Below are 24,720 nucleotides of genomic sequence, written 5' to 3' on the forward strand. Positions count from 1 at the left end.
ACCACCCTCTTAGTAGCTTGTACCCTGCTATTAAGAATGTCCTCTTTGACTTCAGGTGTCCATCGGATGCTAATAGGAGTTCCAGCTAGATTAACAACTGTAGTGAAGCCCTGAATAAAATTGCCCCAATCAGGTTCTTCAACTATCTCCAACCTTGGATACCTTTTAACTGCTTACCAGGAAAAGTATTGCGTTCATTTAAAACTGATCGTGTTAGAATCCGAATTTTATAACCATCTGACAGAAGCCTTGCCACTAATTTTCTTCCAATAAATCCAGTTGCTCCTATGACGGACACAATCATCTTTTCTGACTTATTGGTGCTAGACTGATCTACTTCAAGTACAATGTCAAAACGATTATAACATCTATGCAGTCATCATTTCTGTCCACCAATCGACAATGTAGCTGTCGACTCCCTCCTCTGATTACCTCTGACACCGCATCATTCTTTGATCAAGATGAAATAGCGTCCACTCTTCGACACTACGTTTTCGTTGATGCCGTCGAATTGAACTTGATGTGCCAAACAGTCTTCAGCTTCGTTCTCGGCTTTGTCTTGTTGCAGTTTACTACAACATCTTTGGCTTCATCGGCTTTTCTTCAACTTCAATCGCCTCTTCATCTTCGATTCTATCGTCCACTCCATCTGTCGTCGCTTCCCTGCTTACAGCAACTTCATCCGCTTTGACATCGACTTCTGCTCCATCCTCATCTTTGTCACCTTCAACTTCAGATTCATCACATCCTTCTAGTCTTCTCCTCTGTCATCGTCATTGCTTCATTTTTCTTTGACTTCATTATCAGCAGAGCTCGCAGTCCGCCGTTTTCTCGTTCTCCCTACATACCTCCTATGGAGCTTTTCCGATGACCTCCTTGTTGCCCTCTAACGGCCTTCTCTGATGCTTTTTTCCCAATAGCTTCACATAGCTAAGCTTTGTGTAGCCTCAACAAGCATCTCCACAATTTCTCTTTTACGCGTACTGGCAAGGAGACAGTCATATTCACTTGGTACGATAATAGCAAATAAGTTGTCACTGAGTTCACTCAGATAAATCCGATCAATAGTTAGCAAAAAGAGAAATCCGTCGTTTAAGGTTACACCATCTGTTGTCTAGAGTATAGAAAGCACAATCTATTATCACAAGTATCCGCCGCTTTATCTCACCATCTCTGTTCACCTTCAGGATACTATCCACAAAATGTACACGTTAGTCTTCTTAAGAGTTCTCCAAGCACGGTTTTTTTTAATCTCGGCCATACGTAATGTGTCTCCTCTTTGGAATTCGAGTTCTCCTGTGGATTTCTTTATCCTTCGCGGCTTATTTAACACTCCTTGGTAGTTTTATTCAAGCTTACTGGCATCGGGTTTTTCAATATTTTTGACACGCACACATGCACAAGCATTCATTCATACACACGCAGAGATAAATGCACACAGATAATATTATTTACAATGAAACAAAGTCCCAGAGCACACACAGTTTTGAGACGATAACTAGAAACACACTTACGGAAAAGCTAGGGTTCATACACACACAAACACGCAAGCCACATGCAGAACAAAATGCAAACACAACGACTAGGTATACACAAAACACGAATGTCACACACATAAAAAAATTTGTGGATTCTACACCTCGGATGCGTAGCAGCATGACAGCAAGGGGTATCTTAATCAGCGTATCACATATCCTTGCTCTCAATGTAAGCTGACAATCAGATGAAAACATTGATTGTCTATAGAACACATACGACGCTTGGGTAAGTTTCAATCTGAGATCATTGATCAGGCGATCTTGCATTTTCAACAAACGGTAAAAAAATTTAATATCAATCATGCACTGTACTCGCAAGCTAATTGAATACCATATACAAAAAGATTGGGTGTGGCTGGCAAATTTTCTATCCAAGGAGGTGAGGTCTCGTCCCAAGGAGGAGTGCACCCTTTGCGGCCAATTAGAAGAGTTCCTGGGCGTGTGATGGATGGAGTGCTTGAGCCAATCCACCACTTGGAAGGTACTACCCAATCTATGCCATCAATACTAGAGGAGATAGACAGCCTTCGAGACTTATCTACAATCTTGGAGCTTAAGATGGAGGTAATGATCAATGCATTGATTCCCATGGATGTCGAGACTTTTGATCCGCTTAGAGAGGAAGCATCCATACCATTATATGATGGGTGTTGAGTATCTCCCTTGAAGACATTGGTTACACTCTTAAGTGTGCAAGCAAAATACGGGTGGAGCAATGCGAGTGTGACCGAGTTAATGAGGTACCTTGTACTTACGCTTCGTTGATTTCTTTTCAGCACTATCATTAAAAATATTTGTGCTTTCTCAAGGTGTTTTATGATTTTTCTCAGGTTACTGAAATATCATATATTACCACTTGCAAATACCATGCTTGAGTCTCGTGATGATGCACGATATGTTTTACGAAAGCTTGGCATGGACTACAACAGCATCCATGCATGTATCAACGATTACATACTGTTTCGAGGAGAATAAGAGACTATGGAGACATGTCCAAAGTGTGGTTCTCACAGGTATTGACAGGACTTGCAAAGGCAAACCATCCCTCAAAAAGTTCTGAAATACTTTTCACTTATCCCCCGCATAAACCACATGTTTCGTACATCCGGCATGGCGAGCTTGACAATGTGGCATGTGCAGAATAGGTCCACAGATGAAGTTCAACAAATATCAGCGAATTCACGCACATGGAGCCACATTGACTCTACCTTCCCAGGCTTTGCCTGAGAGCCAAGGAATCTTTGGCTCGGTCTTGCAATGGATGGCATGAACCATTTCGGTCTGTGCTCAACTTCTTACAGTGTATGGCCTATAGTCCTTATCAACTACAATATCCCTCCATAGCTTTTTACGAAAAAATGACATCTTATCCTTAGCTTACTCATCCCCGGCCGCTACAAAGTCAAAAATATGAACGTGTGTCTTTATCCATTAGTCGATGAGCTTAAGATTTTTTAGGAGGAGGGGGTCACCGTACAAGATATGAGCAAGCACGATGGTCAACGATCCGCCAATATTCAAGCCATTCTCACGTGGACGATGCATGACTGTTCAAGATTCAGAGAGTGCTCATGTAAATAGTCTTTCGTTCTCGTTGGTAATATCTATCATAGCTCCTTCAAGTTTATATTCACTGGATAGAGGTATTGTGACAGGTTTGGTTACCTCAGGTTATCGTATATGTCCATTGTGCGGGCCAGAGCTAGACTCTCGAATGTCACAAACCATGAAGAAGATGGTATATCAAGGATATGCCGCTTTCTTGCCAGAGGGTCATGAACTCAATGAAGGTTTTCTTGAACGACCTCCAAAACGTATGAATGCCCAAAGCTGATACGAGCTAAAAATGGTCCATACGGAGTCACATCCAAATGGAATGCGATAGTTCTCAATTTTCTACGAGTTGCCACATTGGATCCACTTAGATCAACCACTTGTTTGATCCCATGCATATTTTCAAGAACGTGGAAAGCCTGCTATAGGTCCACATCATAGGAAGGAGAGACACTATAGGGGCACGAATGGATTTGAAGGAGGTAGGCAAGATGGAGGCACTTTGGGCGCAGTCGAGTGCTGATGGTCGCATGCAACTATCTCGCACTCCTTGGGTTTTGTCCACTAAAGAAGAGCCCATTGTGAAGCAAATAGTCAAGTCTATCCGCACTCCGACGGGTATGAAGCGTTCTCTCAGGTCTACGTTTTTTAAAGACGACCAATTATCTGAGCTAAAATCCCATGATTGGCATAAAATATGTCAGGTTTATACTACCAATGGATTGTAAGTGGCCTGCGCATTTTGCTATTTAGAGTGTAGTCATTGTTCATAATGCTTTCTCATTTGTGGCAATTTGTACTACTAATCGTGATCGTATGATGCCTTACTCCAGAAATATGCGAGGCCATTTACAGGTTGTCGACTTTAGTGCAATGGATCTCATAGAAGGAGATTAATACATCCTCTATTGAATCCACGAGACGGGGAGAAATGGAGACAGTTTGTCTCTTTGAGATATACATGCCTACCAGCATGCTCACGATACAAATCCACCTTCTTGTGCATCTTGTAGATAAAGTGGAGATTACTGGACCTGTCCATACGCGATGGATGTTCTTCTTGGAGTGCTTCATGAAAACCCTGAAGGCTTTGTGCGACGAGGAGCTCAAGGAGAAGGTAGCATGACTGAAGGTTTGTTGGTGTCTAAGATGCTAGTGCATATTTCACAATGGCTAGCAATGATGGATCCAAACAACAGTATGCTATGGTTGCTGAAGGATGATGATAGACTGAGCGGAGATGTGGTGATTGAAAATTAGATTTAAAAAAGAATGGATGTTACAATGGAGGAGAAAGTAAATCGCTTTTCTATGTTGCACCATGCCTCTATGGGGACGTGGCTTGCCATGTACCAGCAAGATAGGCAAGATCAAGAGAAAGTATGATCTGAATTTGGACGTAGTACACGCCATCGACCGATTCGATATCCTGAGGGCATGGAGGAGATGCCGTGGTTTATGTCAACACGATGATTGCATAGAGCTTTGACTGTAGCGTCTCATGAAGGGGAGAAGGTCTCAACCGAGGAGTGAAAATTCTCGAGGGGATGTAGTCCAAAGGTGATAACCTGTTTAGGATTTGTCGTATCTATATTTTATATGCGACAACTAATTGAGTGTTTCAATGTATAGTACAAAATATATAGTGCAGTGTGGTCGCACGGACCGCATTTCTACGTGGAGCATATTGAAAAAATGCACTCCACAACAGACTGTGGTATCATGGCAAGGTTCTCTATGATACTATTTGATGTACAGTGGTTCAAAGTGGTACTTGAAGGAGCTGGAGCAACAGTTCGACAAGGTCCATTCGGATATTTCGAGATAGATTCCAAAAAAAAAGGACGGATTTACGTGGCACCTTTATGTTGCCGATCCATTGTGAACACGTGCATAAACTCATTTGTTTATTAATTGTATTACGACATGGTACATGTCACAATAGTTAAATCTCTTTTGTACGTGTTTGTGAATATATAATCTTCTATCCAAACCCTCGACAACCTCGATGGTGGTATGCTATACCTTCAGGTCCCCGAAGTGCGAGAGTATATGATCAAATTGATGTTTCGAGCATAGATGAGGATAATATGCAAATAGAGGGGTCGATATTGCAAGGGGTGGAGGCCACCGAAAGCTTAGAGCATGTAGAGAAGCCAACATCGGATAACAATGATGGAAATATAGGAGTCTAAGAATTCTTTGAGAACGAGGTGGACTCATCCTTTTGTGGTGACATGTCTATCGACCTTCTAGTTTATACCGAGTTGTGTCAAGAGATTGACATGGAACCATATGATACTTCATACTTGGAGCATCCACTTACTCAATTCATTGACTAATCCCTTATAATAGTACATAAGATATATATTTTAAGTAAGATCTTTTTTTAAGATTTATATTACTGTGCTTTGTATGATTTAAATTGATTATACTAACATCATTTTTTATCTGTGTAAGTGACATTTGTGGATACTTAGATCATCAAGATGAGTCAAAGGATAAGCGATGAGGAGTTGCAAGATATCTTAATGCACATGTCTCCAGATCAGATAGCAAGATTGAGAGACATGGCGGACCAGGAGCTGTCTCGAATATTGTCAAGCCGCTCTATTAGATCTACTTCGACGCGATCAAATGCTTCAGTTTCGAGCAAACAAGGTCGACGCTCCAGACTTGGACCAAACGGAGGGAGTGCTTCAAGGTCAGGGAAATGTTGTAGAGATCCGAATGTAGTGAGCCTGTGGTCGACTCGAGATACAGGTGCTACTCCTCGCTCTTGTGGTAGTTCTAAAGAGTGTGGCTCAGGTGGTTGATATAGAGGCACGGACGCGGTGTCTCCATCTCGTTGTTTCGCTGGAGTTGTGTCACCTCTGGGATTTGTCACACCTATGGGGACGTCTATTCCAGTCACTTTCAATTGTTTGCAAGTGGCACATCTATGGGTGCTACTTCAATAGATACTACCCCGATCAATACACCAAATGTATAGGGATCTCTTGGATATGCCCAGGAGCATGGTCGCAAGTGGAAGAGGATCCATCTTAGGCATACCTCCCAGAGGGATATGCCTACCTTGTAGATGATAGGTTAGGAGCCACCATCATGAATGATGAGGAAAGGAGGGTGATGGCTCGCATGAGAGAGTTGTGCCAACAAGTTTTTCGGCACATCTTGGATCATTGAAAAAATATACCGCAGGGGAGAAAGGACTACATAGTAGTATCCTTGCATAAGAAATTTTTGGTACCACCCGCAACAGATAGGTTTTCTACAGACTGAATGATGGAGTGCATGCGTACATATATGTCACACAGACGGTCGGATGCATGCAAGGCACTTAAGAGTGGGGCCGCAAGCTCGAGTGGCTAGACGCGAATAATTGACACCAACTGAGGGAGGAGGCTACAGATTCTCCAAGATGTTGGAGACAGTAGTGTGAGGCGACGAGGGCACGATTAGAGGCCGGAATGGTCCATCATCTTGGGAGTGACAGCCACATGACATATCTGAAGGACTTTGTAAGTTTTTTTTTGTTTTGCTTGTTTTTTTTTTTGCAATATTCTTTGTACTGGCAATCGTGTTTCTAATAGTTATTTATTTTTCCTTTGTAGCACTCCATTACAAATCACGATCTGACCGACCTTGAGACTCAATATTCACAAATGCACAATCTCACTGCATTGATCAACCGATTGTATGGACGTGAAAGACCTGTAAGTCACTCATCTTTCTTGTCCATAGTTACCATGTTTAAGTAGAATGCATTATTATATAGTGGACCGATGTATAGTTTTTTTTTTTACAAAGTCCGTTCGATGCTCCTTTGCGACAGGACAAGCTTTCGGATGGCGATGATGTATAGCTTGCCCTTGGATCCCTGGAGCTCACACACCCTTGTTTTTTGGTCACGTGGTTTGTGTATACATTTTCTATATAGTAGTAATATCTTGCCATGATTGTACCAATCGCTTTCATTATGCGATCATGTATTTATTTCATGTATCAATGTTATGATGTAAGTACACTGTCTTTATTTATGTGAGCATTGTACACAGTGCAAAAACCATTTTGTATGGCCAAAATAAAGCATATAGTGCAATACTATCCTACCACAAAAAGTTTTTTTCCCTATTACCGTTGCTTTTAGCGTCACAAATTTACTACACGCATCGTTATTGGCATCGTTATTAGGCTGCAAAGCGTCGTTAAATGCGATGCTAATACCAACGCAAATAACCACACTAATACCGATTGTTCTATGGCATCGCCAATAACGACACTTTTTGCAACGACGGGCAAATTTCTTTATTTACATTTTCGTTGCTTTTAACGTTGATATAAGACCTATATCTTGTAGTGGTATATAAGTCATATGAAGTTAGTATGCAAAGGAAAATAAGATATTTTAATTAAAAATAAAAATATTTATATAACATATTTTAAAAAAAGTTAGAGCAAACATCCATATTTAAGAAGTATGAAAGAAAACAACCAATCTAACATAATAAAGATGAAGTACACTAGGTTTACAATTGGATTATATATACAATTAAACATTGTAAAAAGTGAATTAACTATCAAAGATTACATTGAAGTAAAAATCATTTTTAATGTCTTATACAATGAAAACTAAATGCCAATACAAACATCACATACTACGCAATCAAAAGCTGAAGCATGTAAAAAAAAAGAGCAAGTATTATCTTTAGCATTATGACACAAATGAGAATGCCATATCAGCTTACAAAAAGAGAGTAAGTATTGAGACCAAAATCTTCTTGAAGTTTCTCACAAGTAGGACCAAAAAGAGAAGATAGATACATTGAATATGATATAGTAATGTTGGTATGCTTCCCATGAATTCTCCAAAGCTTGGATGTGTCTTATCTTCATATTTTTCCAAACCTCAAAAATTAAATCCCAATCTACTTTTTCCATATTCTTTGAAGCAGAAAGAGACATGAACATGAGCATATCTAAAGTATTGAGAGGCAAGCATGATTTATCATCACTTTTAACTCGATTTTATTTTGAAAAATCTCTTTCACAAGTTGCTAAACTTGCAGGGAGTACAATCACAATCTGTCACAACTTATATAAAGCTGAAAACATCTACATCCATTCTACTTCAACACCACATTGTCCCCAAGCTTCAAGGAGTTCTATTGAAGGATAAGACTCAAAGAGATAAAAAATAAATCTTTGCAACCCACCTTCACATTGTTTAAGGTGAATCAAAGGTCTGTCTCATTTGCCAAAGTTTTAACAAAGATGAGAGAAATATTGTCAAACTACTTGACCTCAAACTTGTGAACCCTAGAGTAGGTTTTAGGGGAAATAATTTTGTTGCATTAAAAAAGTGATGATCTTGAAACCTCTCACCAAACTTAGAGATCAATCTCTGAGAGAATAGACCAAACTCACACAAGTGAGAGCCATACACAAAGTTTATATATACATGTGAAACTTGCATTCATCTTCAAATGCTTATAGAGACATCTTTTAAAGAAACCCTATACATGATTTGAATAACACTAATAATTCTACATTTCTCATTATCAACCATAAGCTCCATATGTTTTTCCATATGCTTCTTCTATTCACCAACCATAAATCTCTTACGATGAATCACTAGCTTATGTGACTCTGATGTATTATATATAACCAAAGCCTATTTTTGAATAGTTATACTCCCTTTTCCTCGAAAAGAATTCCACATGCTCCATACAGCACAAATGGAGCATTTAACTCTTTCCTTGCCTACTTCATCTAAGATGAAGGAAGACCAAGGATATATAACTTCCTTAAAGACACATAGCTACAAACATAGATATATATTTTTTCCATTCAATACAAGCATCTACATTTTCATTTTCTACAAATTGTGCAATTGAAAGTGTAATGCTTAATTGCTTTGTTGGCGCTTGTCCTTCTTTGGCCTTCCCATCTCTGAATGACATTTTAATCAAACCTTAAATTAATGTGGATTTATTCATAAGTCTACTAACTAGATATATGCAAGTTATACAGACAACACTTGTACACATCAACTCATTTCTTACATATAAAGAAAGCTTATAACCATACAATTCAAAGCTATTGATACAAGGTTTCTATTTCAAATTATACAAAGGAGGAACTATTACAATACTTAAAAATTTTAACTTAGAGCAAAATAACATATATTTGTAAGAAAAAAATATATAAAGTGACATTTAAGCTATAAGACTTCACTTTGAACAAGCATACTAGTATATGAAAAAGAACCGTTGTGCATTTATGTCACCGACTTGTCAGTTGCAGATGGGGTTGGTACACCGCCCATGAATAATAGCTACATGATAGCTATCCTTATCTACTCTAGTTCGTGGCTCAGTTAGTATGCCACCTTAATTAGTTGAGTTTGGTTTGAGACCCATATATAGGGTTCTTCTATTTCCTTATACGAGAGTTCTTTTGACTTACACAACTAAGAAGAGGAAAACTATTTTCAGCCTCCACCCTTGTGTGTATTCCCCCATTGTGCAAGTAAGAAAGCTACAAGTGAGACTCCTTGCTTCTCTCCCACAATCTTGACAATACATACGTTTCAAGGGTAGCAAGCAACTAGGTTTATGTTTCATGTGTTGTTTCAAATGCAAATAGATCCATCGAGATTCAAGATGATTCCAACTTCCTCTCTTTTAATAAGTGCTATGTAGTGTCCATGTTAAAACATTCATGAATCATGGTATTTGAAGGTTATAAGCATGTCGCAGGAGCAATAGTACTCAAAACACAAAGAACAATCTATTGCTTGAAGAGAATCAATAAGTTATGAACAGGTTATAGCATACATAAGTAATAGGTATCATTGATATCTTTCTGAATGGAAACAACAAAATAAATCTATAAATTTTCAAAACCTGCATTCATCTTTACAAGTCAATCTGGAAAATTTGCATTTGATGGTAGGTACCCACTTCACATTGATGATCGCAGACTGCAATGTAAGCGCACAAGGACTCCAGATAGAGAGCAGACACACCCACAAACTCCCAGAGAACAAGGCATTTGGCAACCCCCTGATGCACACCACAAAGCATAGATTAGAGTTGCAGGCCCACAGGGAGAGGGTTGAGGCATCCACCAGCGACCGTAGGGCCAGAGCATCCACTAGAGGGGCGTAGGGTGGTAGCACAGGGCACAGGGCGTAGGACAAAGGCACAGGGCACAGGGCGCAGGGCGGAGGCATAGGGCACTAGGCAGCATCACAGGGCGTAGGGCATAGGGCAGTGGCTTCAATTAATCAATGTGAAGTGGCCAAGAGCATCCACTATAGAGGGGGCAATGGCGGCCAGGGCAGCAGTGGCCAGGGTGTACGATGGAGTAGGGCAGCCCAGAGCATCCACCAAAGGGGGCAGCGGTGGCGAGGGCATACAGTGGTGCCACAGGGCGTAGGGCGGAAGCACAGGGCAAAGGCATAGGGAACAGGGCACAGGGGGCGTAGGGCACCAGCAAAGGCCATAAGGAACTTTCAATCGTTCCCCACATAGGCAATTTGGTGAAATATAGGAAATTCTCCAATATTTCCTATGTAGACAAGTACGTATTCCCCATCTATAACTAGGAAATTGCATTCCCTACATCTTATAATAGGGAATATAGAGCATTCCCTACATTCCTTTGAAAGTCCCTACGTTCCCTACATCTTATAATAGGGAATATAGAGCATTCCCCACATTCCTTTGAAAATCCCTACATAAGGAATTATAAGGATGTGATTCCCTACTTTTATGTAATAGGGAATTAAAGGTACAATGAGGATAAGATAAAGATGATGTTTATCACAATTCTCTATTTCTCAATTCAAGTTGATAATGATGGTTTCAAGAAGGTAAGGACAAAGGTCACAAGAAACTCTAAACCACTTGCTATATACAAAGTTCACATTATAACTAGGAAGATTACTAACCAAACTAGGAAGAATGTAGAATTTTCTAGTTATAACTAGATAATTTTGCCATCACTAGTCTCTTCTAACTAGTAACATCATTTTCCTAGATAGTATCTAGAAAATTGAAGCCCTATCTAGCAACATTATCTAGCAAGTTATTGTATAACTAGTAATAATATCAACCTAATTAGAAAATTTTACTTTTTACTAGTCATAACTAGCAAGTACTATCCTCTAACTAGGGAATTATAGATATTCTATCAAGTTAACTTGGAACCCATGATTTTTCTAGGTATAATTAGTAAATAAATATTCATTGATTAGACATTTACATTTGTATAATACTTACTCATAGCTAAGCTTTTCACATTGACACAAAAGCAAGACCACAATTGTTGAAAGGTAATCACAATAACAAAAAATAAAATTAAAAGAAAGATGTTTAGTACACATGAATAACACAAACCGTGTGGCCCCAACAACAGAGTCATTGCATTTAGCAACAATCACACTTACAATGTTGAGCAAAGTACATGGCCACATTGACCAAGCATATATCATGGCCATGACATCCATCTTATTGCAAATTTCATGATTATATTAGTGAGAAAAAAGCATATTGCACCAATGGATTAAATAGAAACTCCACACACTAACATCATATTCCCTACTGTCCAAATGAGCAACAAGAGCAAACATTCAAAGTGCATGGCAAGAAAACCACACAATCATATATACCCCATCATGAAAATTAGATAACCATATTAAAAAGGAAAGCACATTACCAAGTGCATGACCACATTGGTCATGGAAGTGCACATGGAAAAAAAGAACCACCAAGGCAAAGCGCGTAGCCATATTGAGAAAAAGCTGAATTGCATTGCCCAAAACATGTGGCTATAGAAAATAAAGCAAACTACATTGCTCGTTGTATGATGAAATATTATCACCTTTCAAACTAGCACTAAACTTATAAACTTCATGTCTTAACACAAAAATATAAGTACCAAGGATTCTAGTGATTGCCAACTATTGTAGCTAGCTCTATGTGGAAGCTTGCAACATGATAGATGGGAAGCTACTTTAAGGTTCACTATGAGGTGACTTGAATAACAAGAAGGCTACACCTATTGTATTTTATAAGACATGCTCTCTGGATTTTGCTAAGAACTTCCTGAAGTTGAGGGCACTAACTAGGCCCTTTAAGTCCATCCCAATGAACTCTAGCTTGAAGAAAGTAGCGTTGCTTTGACATTCGAAACTCCTCTACTTATTCTCTAATACTAGGTTTGGGCCACTTTTTTCCATGGTGGCCCATGGCATGGTTGCAGGTGTTCAAGACCCCAATGTCATTAAGCAGGAACTACTAAGGCAAAATGTGTTGTTGCCTATGATAAAGAATAGCTTTGACCATGGGGAGTGTAGCTTAAAGAAGCCTAGGAGAGAGAAGATGTACTTAGTGCCAAATGATATCTCATCACCAATGTAATGTAATTTGTAATCTTCTCTTGAAGTAATGAAAACTGATATTTGTTGGATTTGCGTATAATGTAGTTTGTCATATGCGTCGTTTATTATTGTTTTTTACTTGAATGTTATGTTTATTTATTGGATTTATACGCAATACGATTTGTACCCTAAATTTAATGCATAGTGCTTTATCAAGTTCGTATGCAATATGTATTCGTTCGAATGCATGTAACGATAACTCAAAGACATTTTTTAAAAAAGTAAATAAAAAAATAAGATGCGTCAAAAAATTTGTATTCATATTCATAACATTTTACATGGAATCCATTACAACCAGGGTTTTACAAAATCTATTTGGAAGCTACATTTAGTATATGTATTGGTAGTACACCCCTATCATTGTTGATCTCCGCGAGGACTATCTTTCCATCGCTCAAAGAACCTCACTATCTGCAAATCCCTATTGGTGATGGTGGCTTTCCTTGCATGTACTGCTGTATAGATCAAGTCTTTGAACAAGTTGATGAGGTAAGCTTCGGCAGCTTCCTGTAGTGCAATGAGGGCTTGGGCAGTCCAGCAATCAAGTTGTTGCAAGTGTGATCCATTTGGGAAGTGCCTCATTGTGTTCTTAATCAGTATGCCATCCATAATCTCATGCACTAGCTTCTGGAATGGAGCCTTTGGTATCAAGAGGTGCGTGGTCTTTTGGTAATGGTGGACTCACGAAGAGCCACTGTGCTTAGCTTTCATCGACGCTTGCAATGCTAGCATGGTGGGAATGGTGGTGGTGGAGCTGGGGGAGATGGCCTGTGAATAGGATTTCTAGGGGGTCTCCCGGCCACTTGCTTGGTGTGTGCCATGTCTTCTAGGAGAGAAAACTCAAAAGTGAAATGTGTAAAATGACGTGAAACTTTAAACTTATAGCAAAAATTTTAAAAATATTGTAAAATTGAATTAATGTATCCAAGCTTTGGAAAAATACGACCAGTGTTCTGATTGACGTGAAATTTTACCTGTGGACTCCTGTAGGATTCATGAACTATAAAAAAAAAAAGGCCTCATCAAAAGTCTCTAGCATACTTGTTTAAAGGCTCACATATGGGGCCCTGAATTCTCAAACTTAGGGCCCAAGACTCAAGTCTCTCGATAGGTGTACCAAAGACTTCTGATGGGGCCAATTTTTTAATATCCATGAGTTTTTATGATGCGTGGTGTGTAGGTGAGGTTTTAGAGATTTCAATTTATAAAATTAATGGTTCAATCATTTTTTGAAAATGCATTAACTAGATTATACTTCACTGATAATAGAAAAACTCACCATTACACAAAGTGTGCACAATTGCATATCAAATGTGTTGTCAACCAAACTATGTGAAATATTGGAAACTTAAAAATTCACAAAAAATAAGTCATGGGCCAAATGGAATATCACATATCAAATATAGTGTTGCCAAACCGCTAAATACACTAAAGATAGAGTGCATCGGTCCATGTACAATTGATTAGTGATGTGTGCATGATTGTGCATTGAATTTATCATCAACAAAACTACTTTCAAAATTAGAAACTTGGAAATACGCACAATGCAAATCATGGCAAAATAGAATATTAAACATCAAATTTGACATTACGAAACCATGAAATACACGATAGATAGTGCATCGCACCAAGTACAACTAGAGCTAGGCAAAATTTAGCTCCATTTTGTAGGCCATTGCTATCAAATACTTGAAGGTCTATTGGAATGATAACTGAAAACTAAGCTCCTTACAATCTACAATCAAACCTGAGTTAAAAAATATAGATCCAATTACAAAGTAGCTTCTTAAAGCATATTTTGACATTAAGATTAAATGCATCCTTGTTGTTGCAGATCCTATGAAGAAGAATCATATCTATGGGCTTAATAGTGATACGCCGGGCATGAATGGCTAAAAGTTGACAATTACCCATTAGATCAATCAAGTAACTTTCAACTACTTCTTGGAGAGTAAGCAAGGCTTGGCTTGACCATTGCCCCACATTCCTTGCCTGGTTCCTTGAAAAGAACTTGTGATGATGCCCTAACTGTAGAGCTTGCAGTATTTCTTGCACCAACCTACAAAATGGTGCCTTAGGAATAATCAAGTTGGCACTCTTCTGGAATTTTCTTATCTCACGTAGCACAGTTGTGCCTAGTCACCATCTTCACTTCTTATGTGTTGAAGGACTTGTATTACTAGCTAGAGTAGTGGAAGGTGGAGCAAGTGGAGCATGTGGACCACATTTTTGGACAATGGAAAACCATAATTATTGACCACACTAGGGCCAACATTGTTGGACACAGTAGTGCCACCATTATTAGGTGCAGTAGGGCCACTATTGTCGGCCACCAAGGGACCTTTGTTACTCACCATACTCTCACTAGATTCAAAAGAGTATTGAGCTCTTGCTCTTGCAGGCACCTTCTTGATAGAAAGCTTGGAACGTGCCATGGTTGTGATGATGAAGGATAGAAAGGTGGAGGGTAGAGTGAAGATTAATGGGAAAAAATGAAAGGAGAGACTTAACTTAAGCACGAAACTTTTAAACTTATTTTGGTGTAAATGAACTTTGAAATGATCATTTCATTTCATTTCTCCACCCCATACGTGTCTCTCTCCGTCTCCTACCACCCCCCTCATGCCCCTCTCTGTCCTAGGCTAGTGAATGCTCCAAGGTTTGAAAATTTCATATCTTTGTCTTAGAATTTCGAAATCAACTTTTCATATTTAAAAAACGTAGTTCGAAATCGACTTTGAAAAACATAGTGACAAACCTTTGAAATTTTAAACAAAACTTGCAAGACATCTCATGTTAAAGCTAGGAGTATTGATGTGTCATATCCTACTTATGCTCTCTCGTGGACTCTAAATACATCAAAAGTATTATCTTTATCTAGATCTCCATTTCTTGCCATCTCTCTCTTGGGTTGCCAACCATTCTGTGTGGAGTTGTCTAGCTATGTTGTTTTCATATCTTGCTTTTCTCACTTTATATATTACTCTACTTATAACTTCTGCTTGAGAGGTTTTGGACTTCTTTTCTTTTTCCTCGTATCGTATCTCTAATCTCCTATATCACCATTGTAATAATCGGCTTCTGACACAAGCTGCATCTTATACGCAAAGCATATATATTCATATACTAGCTTCTCAATTATTCTAACCAAACAATATCTTGTAATAAGTTGGGAAGATATGTTTTAGTGAGAGAATTATTAATAATACTTTGTCACACTAGCATATGTATAAAAGATATGAGATGTGAATTTTGATATCTTTTATGATGATACAATTACAATTTCTCATCTCACCTATTTATACTTAGCTTTTATAGCTTCTCTTTCTTCTTTCCTATCTTTCTAGTCTTTCTTCTCATTGTTACTCATTCTCTCTCATCTTTTCTCTCTTCATTCTCTCACTTCTTAGCCCTCTCCTTGACAAGTGGTATCAAAGCATTGGTCTTTGATGGATTTCGTTCAATCTTTTCTTAGATTTCCTTCGCAAGCTAGTTACCTTCTGGTTACTTATGTATAGGTGTTAGCCTAGAAAATGGACAGGTGCAGAGACTAAGGAGACTAAGGATAACCTAGTTAGAGCTAACTATAGTACTCGAAGATAAAGTTGGAGGTAGCTTAGACAAAATAGCAAGTTATTCATCCATGACATACCATTTTGGATGTGAAATGGAGAATAGAGCTCATTTTGGTTAGAAGAATAATTACTTTTTAGGATAGGCTTTCTCTTTCCTCTCTCTTTTAATCTTTTGGTTAGAAGAATAATTGCTACAGTGTTAGTAGTGATTAAGGGATTTCTCCAGGATCAGCCTGTGATTTGAGGTGAAATTCTTGCTAGTCACACTGCTCACATTTCATGCTTCTAGTGTCTCTAATCTTCTCCATGATTGTCAAGCAACCTTGGAACACAATTTTTGGAAACTCCTTCAGTAAGCCTTTACAATATAAGATTAACTTCCCATGTTCTCTATAGCAAACCAATTGTTATACTAAACAATATTTTCTGTAATTGACAACATTAATTAGTGTACTTGATGGATGCTCAATGAGGATGTCAATGTCGAATGCTTTCTACTTTGGCTATCTCTATGCATAGGAAGCTTGCCTTGAATCATATATACCCTATGCTCGACCATATGAGACAATTTACATTTATATTTAAAAGATAATTTACATGTGTGTGTGTGTGTGTGTGTGTGTGTGTGTGAGCAAACAAATAAGCCGAATAAGGCAACCAAATTATATTAATCTTTCATCTTTTTTTCACTTTTCTTAAATCAACAAAACCATAAATCTTATCTCTTTCTCTTTTTATCTCTCTTACATATAAATTTTGTGATTAAGAAACTAAAAATTGACCAAGTATATTGTCATTTTCTCTATTTCTCTTGAGCTTGCACACATACATACATAAGCTTTCTCACTCAAATATGTCACAAGAAAGCTCCAAATCTAGGTTTCTCATGCATATATGCAAAAACATCAAACCCTACCTTGAAGCCATGCTTTCTCAAGGATATTATTGTGAAGGAGAGAGAGTGCTCTCAAAAGAGAAGCGAGCAAATAAATAAAAAAATGAAACGTATGGAGAGAATTAGTTTTTACCGTAGTGTTTTTGCTACCTTCGCTCTTGCTCACCCTCATTATGCATAATGTAAAAATGTGTAGAAAAAAATCCATGATCTTCTTCCATTTCCCCTTATCAAGCCATACATGCCATTGTAGCCAATCACAATAGGCATCATATGTCTCTTAGCAAAGATAGGCTAGGTGTCTGCAAATGTGTGTGTGTAAATATGTAAGCACTAGAAAACTAGTCAGTGGGATAGATGGCAATGAGAACTCATTATGCAATCTCTATATGATATAATGTTTATGGATTGGGTCTTGGTTTATCCACTTATTGATGATACTATGGTAGCATACCTACACAACAAGCTTGTGCAACCTTGCAATTAGTTTTCCCTTCACTATTCTCATGAGCAACTGACCTATTTGTTTAGTGATTATGTATGACATGCATGGAGGGATCTCAGGAATGCTCAACATGCTAGATGTGGTAGTATCAAAGTGAGGGGGGGTGGGGGTGTCACCATTTAGCATATAGGCTTTGTCTTAGACCAAGAGGTGTGATCGCCAACTCAAGGTTGCCACAATCTTGGATCTTTTCTAAGTACTCCATTTTAGCTACCACAATGTTTGGCATTGTGGCCCTACAAAGGCTCTCTTGTTCAAACTTGTGTCATCTTTGGTCTATGTGCTCCATCCAAAAGTGTCACCCATTAGACCACAAGGAAAAATATGACTTGTATTGAAAAATAAAATCAAAGGTGAACCTAAGATAATTTTTTATTATCATGCAAGCATGCATAACAAAGTAAGCTACAATAAAATTTCTTATTTTGAGTATGTAGTCCCTAAAGAACTCCATTTCTTCATGCTTACATTGACCCCCTCTTGTACAACTCTTTGTCTCCTTCATAACTCACTTGTGGGTCATGAAGATTGCTAATGCCTCCACGTACTCTAAATAATGCACAAGCCATTTTTGTGATGCCTTAAATGGCTATCTTGCCATATTTTTTTGCTCCTTTGTAGCCTTGTATAAATTCAACCACTTTTCCAAGATTGAATGATGTAGCATACAAAACTTTTTAATTTTTCCTAAAAGGATTTAGACATCCTCTTTTCCTACCTCTAGCCTTGGGCCACCTCTCCAATGATCATAATATAATCTTTCAATGAATGACTCTTGGATCAACCACCCTTTTACCATGGAGCCCTCAAGCTTTGCCTTTTGTGTCACGCAAATCTTTTCAGTATCTTCGTGAAGTGTTAATAAAGAATATCTATTTATTGTATACTATATGTTATAAATACCTCATCCATGAGATGTACCAATAGATGTACTTGAGTGGTGAGGATGGATATAGGAAATTACTTCTTTAATAGCATGACTACTACAGTGGCTTTTTTCTTTGTAGCATCTATGGAGGCTCTATGGATTTCCTTCTATGATATCCATTGTACAAGTTATCTAAACTTGCATATCATCAAGAAAGCCTCTAGGGTTAGCAACCCTATGATTCCAATTGGTAGAAAATATTGAAAATGCAAAGCAAGAGAAAATAAAATAAGGTGAAGTAATGACAAGTCACCATGAATGCAAGTGACTCTGGATTTATATTTGAATATATACATGACAAATCTTATACCACTCATGAGCCTTCAAGTCACTTAGCCAATTTTACTTTACTGATAGTACCATGTAAATTGTGCATGCGAGTATTTAGAATATGAAGCTTTGAGATAATGCTCTATGTCTACTATTCCTATGCTCTTAACATCCTGTAGGTCTTTGTGAGCAGCCACCAAGTTCCTTAACCCTATGAAGTACTCCCATAAGAGACTTCCACTATTTTTAAACATGTGAATTGGATCACAAGAAGTGTAATGTGTAGAAAATGGAAAACCTTTTCATTCCATTTGAAAATATATTTCCACCTTGCATCCATACGGTCTTCCAATCCAAAAATACATGTGTTTTGGTGGTCTTCCAAGAAAGTTAGAGTACTGACCCACCGCAGACGCAGTACAACCTGCGGAGTTCTTATCAGGAAGGGTTGCCCCTTGCTTGGCAAGCCAATCGGCGACCTCATTGCCGGCGATGCCGCAGTGAGCCCGGACCTTCTGCAGCGTGATGCGGCACCAAGGCTCAACATCCTTAACAACTGCCCCAATCCACTCCAGCAGCTTCAAGTCTTGCACAGGTAGGGCATCTCACTGATTTCTCCACTGTTGCCATCTTCTTGAAGTGCTTTCAGAGTCGGTCCTAGACCTTTGGCGCTAGGTGATTGAAAGACATATACTTCTCCGACAGCCTAAAGCTGCGCACGATTAGATCCACCAATACACCCAGCTCATTCATGTCTCTGCTAGGTTTGATATGTCCACCATCAGCGCAAACATTACGCACACATAGAAATTTGCGATCGAGGACAAGGGCGAGGAGAGAACAGAGCTGACCTGAGATGGTGGGCACCCTTGTGCGAGGCAGCAGGTAGCCGTGGGACACGAAATTGCTGTGCGCCTTCTTACTCTTGTAATCATCATTATTACCTGCTCTCTCTCCTGATGATTTCATAGCATCAATGGAGGTGTAAGGGCTCAAGGCCTTTGGCTCTTCCATGATTGTCCCCAACCCTTCTGCGAGAGGATGCTGTCTATCCTCCGGATTGAATGAGTCTTGACGTTCTGGGTGTGGAGGCAGGGTAGGGACAGGAGGCCTGCTGTCTTCCTGATGATGACCATGGCTTCTTGATGGACAACCCAAAACAGAAAAAACCAAAAATATGAGGCGATTCAGACGCAATTCATCGAATATCACATGTGCCGAGAAGGCGGGTCTTTCTGCAGATGACAAGGAAACCCTCTTTGGCATTTACTTCTCTTGAATTACCTGTTTTCTTGAATTACCTTTGTTTGAGACATCAAATGCTGTTCTTGCAGTCCTTTTGAGGAGATCGACATCTCAAAGGTTCATCATTCATGGGTATGCTGTTCCTCTTCACCTGTATCAGAGAGTTCAGCACTAGATCGTGATTATTCCATGTCATCTGGGAACTCTAGTCATCTTCCTGGAGAAGATGGTCCTACATTGCAAGCATTGGCATCTAGTGCTCATCACCATTCGGAAGGTAGTGCTGCTTATTTCCTATGGCCTCCTGCATATAGGCCTCATGTTAGAGCAAAAGAAAGGAAAAGCTTCTTTTTTGGTCTACAAAAGGATCTAAACTCAGACATAAGTGAAAGGGTGCCCAATGGCAGGCAAGCTTTGACACTTCTGAATCTCATGACTATCCGAGCATATCATAGCAAGCGCCTACGCAGAGTCAGCCTTGGAACAGCCGTGGGATTCCGCAGAAGGCAGGGGCATTTAACAAGTACTCCTACAATCATTGTGTTTGTAGCTCGGAAGGTTCATAAAGCATGGCTTCAAGAGTGCCTGAGGCTTCCAACTTATCTTGAGGTGAAGGAAGTTGTCTCTAAAACCCATGGCATGTGGTTTTATGGCCTCTAATTCTGTGATCAAGTTTAAGCAATAACTGCCTAGATTGCCTGTACATGAGAAGCATTATGATGTCAACTAAAGATCCACAGGTAATACTAGTTTCAATGTAGTGGACTTCTTGCTTAACTTCATGGTCCCTTTTTCAGAGAAGTTTCCTTGCCTGGTTTTCCATGAGTAATGTGAAGGAGAAAAGTCCAGTTCTGTAAAAGTGCTGAATCATTATCTAAGTTGGCAAGCTGACACAGAAATATTATAGTTATACCCATTTGGATGATTTCAGGGACCAGCTGGAGGCATATGGTGTGATGTTGATGTGGTAGAGTTCTCTTATTTTGGTATTCTAGCCGCAACCCCTAAGCAAGAGGTATACACAGAGCTGGCTGAAGGTTTAAGGGGCAATGACCCATCCATCGGTCCAGGATCTTAGGTAAAAAGCCAGTGAATAACTTCAAAGTTTAAATACAAACTGCTCGTCTTGAAATTTAGTCATTCTATAATTTTACGTTTGTTTTGGAGGTGTGCATATTACAACCAAGTTTCTAAATTGTCTCAAGGATCAGTTGCATAGCCTTAGAGCATGGTCATAATCTGGATGTGTCTACTCTTTTGATGTCATGCTTGTGGTCTTAGTTCAATTTTCAAATCAACTGTAAGCCCTTTTATGTAATCCAGATTGATGTCTTATATTGATCTAACAAACTGTTTAGTATTTTTTATTTAATTGAGTTGTATAAACTAGCATATCAAATGAGGGCATTTGATGCATTATGATAGTGTATAGTCTAGTGGCAGATTGATATGTCTACATTGATATTCGAGGGGCATCACTATCGAATCTATCATCATTTTGTTTACCGATATACTCAATTGTAGCATGATGATGTCCATATTTGTGTATAGAAAATAGAAATGGCCATCTCATGTGTTTCTGTGTTTTTGGCGTCATTAGATGTTTTCTGCACATTTTTTCCCTCCTTTCCATAAACTTTGAGAAATGCTGAGAGTGTGTACATGCTTCATCATATATCAATTAAACAACTGATGGTGTTTTTTACACTGTAGAGGTGAAGATTGGCAGATTTTTAGTTGCAATATATGTAAATAATTGTTGCATCATTACTAGTTTGACAATTCTAATACGTTTCTCTCTCTGGTGAATTTCATAGGTTGCAGGTCAGGAGACATTTGGTACACTTGGAGCCATAGTACAGAGTAGGACAGGGACTCGTCAGGTTGGGTTTCTGACAAATCTATTCTACTTGATGTTTTATCTATTCTAGCTAAGGAGCTGATGTTGCAGCTAATGTGTGCTCACTTGATGCACTTCTGGGGTTCCACTTCTGGTGTCTCGTGTCTCTCTTCTCTTCTCTTTTCCTCTGTTCCTCGTCTCCCTCGCGCACTGTTCAACAGGAAGTCTGTAAGATGCTTCAAACCAAAAGGAGAAGTTGGTGAGCCCGTAAAAGTATGAACAATGAATTCCTTGTTTTCACCTGCTCAATTTACTATCACTATAAGATGGTGTAAAGAATAGGGCAAAAAAGGTATGCGTGTTTTGATGTTTTACAAATGCGTGTTTTGATGTTTTACAAATGTCTCTTATGTTTCTAAACTTTGGTTTATTATGTGTACATAAAGGTAACAAAATCACAAATGATGGTACAAGAGATAATGGAACAATGAAAGCTAAGGAGGTCATTGGCCCTAATGTCTCTTCAAATCACGATACAGGTATATGTCTTTATTTCTACTAAACTTTGAAAATTAAAATTTGTACATATTTTACATCTTGCTTTATTAGGTGATTCATTTTGAGATAAACTAGCTTTAATTAGTCTCTTTGTCTAATTTAAAATGTTCATAGTTATTCATATTTTTAAACTTTGAGTAATTGTGTGTATATATATAAATATAGATTAAAGAACAACAAAAGGTGGGAAAAGAAGTAATGTAAGAAAGGGAGATCAGGAGGTTACTTGCAATAATGTTTCTTCAAGTCAAGATGTAGGTACCAACTTTAAGGATAAAAACTTGTACAAATTTGGTGACCCAAATTGATACAAAATATCTAATTACTTTCTTTTGTGTTATTGAAATTTTTCATAACCTTGTATTATCGTGAGCTTTGGTTAACTCTATATATATATAGGTAAACAAGTTACTAAACATGACACAAGAGACAATGCAAGAAAGGAAGACATTGAGATTGCTTGCCTTAACACTTCTTCAAGCCAAGAATCAGGTATTACCAGCTTTCTTATGTTGATAATGAGTCATTTTTTGAAATGGTTATACTAACTAATGATATTTGATCACTTGAGTATCAATAGGAGTGATACGGATACCATCATATGATGATATCTATCGGCCACCCATATTGAAATTTAGAGAAGAGGATAGACAAACATTTATTACTTTGCAACATATTGGAGATTTAAGGGATAAAACAATCAAGACACACATGTTGCTTAATTAGTTTTTAGTTCTATGCTCCTTTAAAATTATTTTCGTTTTTCTTTTGGTTGCTAAAAGTAGATGTTGATGTCTTAATTTGTTTAATCTATTTTGATCATTAGATGTATGCTATTGATTCTTACTTAGAAATGATGACATTCTCTATATAATTTTCTAGTTAAAAATTTATTGTGCAATTTCTTGTTTGATATTAGCATGTCTAAGAGGAAGGGCAAAGTAGATAAAGTGATAAGGAAAAAAGAGAATTTCCACGGAAATCCCTAGTTGAAAGTACATATAAGTAGGGAATGTAAAAAATAGGAAAAATGAGAGATTTCCTAGTGAGAGTACCTAGGGAATCACCTCTAGAAAATTTTTCCTATATATGAAATATTTCCTATATAGGAATTATTCCCTACATAGAAAATTTTGTATTTTCCTATGTAGGAAATATTTCCTATGTAGGAAATATTTCCTACATAGGAAAGGTCTTATGTGATTCCCTACTTATTCTCACTAGGAAATGTCCCATTTTCCCTAGTTTTTACTTTCCCCACTTATTTATATTTTCAACTAGGGAATTCCATGGGGAATTCTCTTTTTTTCCTATATGGGGATCGATTGAAAGTTCCTTGTGGGCATAGGGCACAAGGTGACGTGGGCTATGCTAGCACCCACCAGTGGCAGCGATAGCTAGATCAAAGGCCAGAAGCCAGATCACAAGCCGTAGGCAACGGCCACAGCATCCACCCCAGCAACAACCTTTCGAAGTGTAGCAGGTATGACAGATGTCAGATGGCACCTGATTGGGCCCTGGTGCACACTGCATCCGCATGGGCCTTGGTGCTCACCGCCTAGGCCACCTTGTAATGCACCTTGCAGCAGCAGTAGCTGAGAGAAGAGCCAAGACTCGAGACTCTAGAGGCACCAGGTGAGGACTCGGAAGAGAAGAAAGAATTTGTCTCAACTCTGAAGCTGAAGAGGGAGAGACTGACTCCAGTCTTCTTAGACTCGAGACTCGAGAGACTAGAGTAGTTTCTCTCTCTCTATATAGAGAAACTATATATAGAGAGACTGACTCCAGTCTTCTTAGACTCAAGAGACTAGAGTAGTTTCTCTCTCTATATATATATATATATATAGAGGGAGAGAGAGAGAGAGTGTGTGTGTGGGTGAGCCTACTATCTAGTTTCTAGACTCTAGAGAATTTAGAAACACTCGTTGCTCAACTATCAAGCCTTGAATTTGGCATACTCACGAGTCAGTGCTGCCCAATGCCCTATTACCTAACTCCTATATAGTATAGGCTATTACTAATTAGCCTTTCTAAGCCTTTAAAGTTTAGGACCTAACCTCTCGGTAATAAAGAAGAGGGAGTCAGGTCCCATTGCCCAAATTTTAAACTTAAGTCTTAAGACTTAAGTTTTAAGTAATAAATATTAAGTATTAAAATTTAAGACTTACAAAGTAAGTGACAACCAACATAAATTATAAAATTAATTGAATTTTATTTAAGGGTTTCATTTAAACCTATCCTTCTTTTGATAAGTAAAATTTTATTTAGCTTTTTTTTGAAAAAGTATTATTTTTTTGCGCTTCTTTTGAAAAGTGCAAATTTTTAAGCATTTTGATGGTTTTGAAGGTTGGTTTTTGCTTTTAA

At 38.4% G+C, this 24,720-nt stretch overlaps 1 protein-coding gene across 27 annotated transcripts in view; it reads left to right on the forward strand.

Moving 5' to 3' along the window:
• The first annotated feature begins 19,062 nt into the window (after positions 1-19,062).
• The window catches only part of LOC148011461 (uncharacterized), a 79,443-nt gene continuing 73,785 nt past the window's right edge, over positions 19,063-24,720 (forward strand). For 8 of the 27 annotated variants that reach the window (XR_015689316.1, XR_015689317.1, XR_015689318.1 and 5 more), the window contains exons 1-3: positions 19,063-19,308; positions 22,245-22,337; positions 22,756-22,848. Coding sequence is in view for 12 of the 27 variants with exons in the window: in XM_087670185.1 (XP_087526311.1) it covers positions 19,239-19,308; positions 22,245-22,337; positions 22,756-22,848 (256 nt within the window). In the remaining 15 variants the exon portion in view is untranslated. Of the gene's footprint in view, positions 19,309-19,477; positions 21,037-21,775; positions 22,151-22,244; positions 22,338-22,521; positions 22,611-22,755; positions 22,849-22,936; positions 23,362-24,720 lie in introns of those variants that run through there. The other 19 variants (XR_015689304.1, XR_015689312.1, XR_015689307.1 and 16 more) reach the window with 17 other exon arrangements.

This window comes from Lygodium microphyllum, chromosome 28 (genome assembly GCF_053477565.2).
Source record: "Lygodium microphyllum isolate KBCC chromosome 28, Lygodium_microphyllum_v1.1.10, whole genome shotgun sequence".
Lineage (NCBI taxonomy): Eukaryota > Viridiplantae > Streptophyta > Polypodiopsida > Schizaeales > Lygodiaceae > Lygodium > Lygodium microphyllum.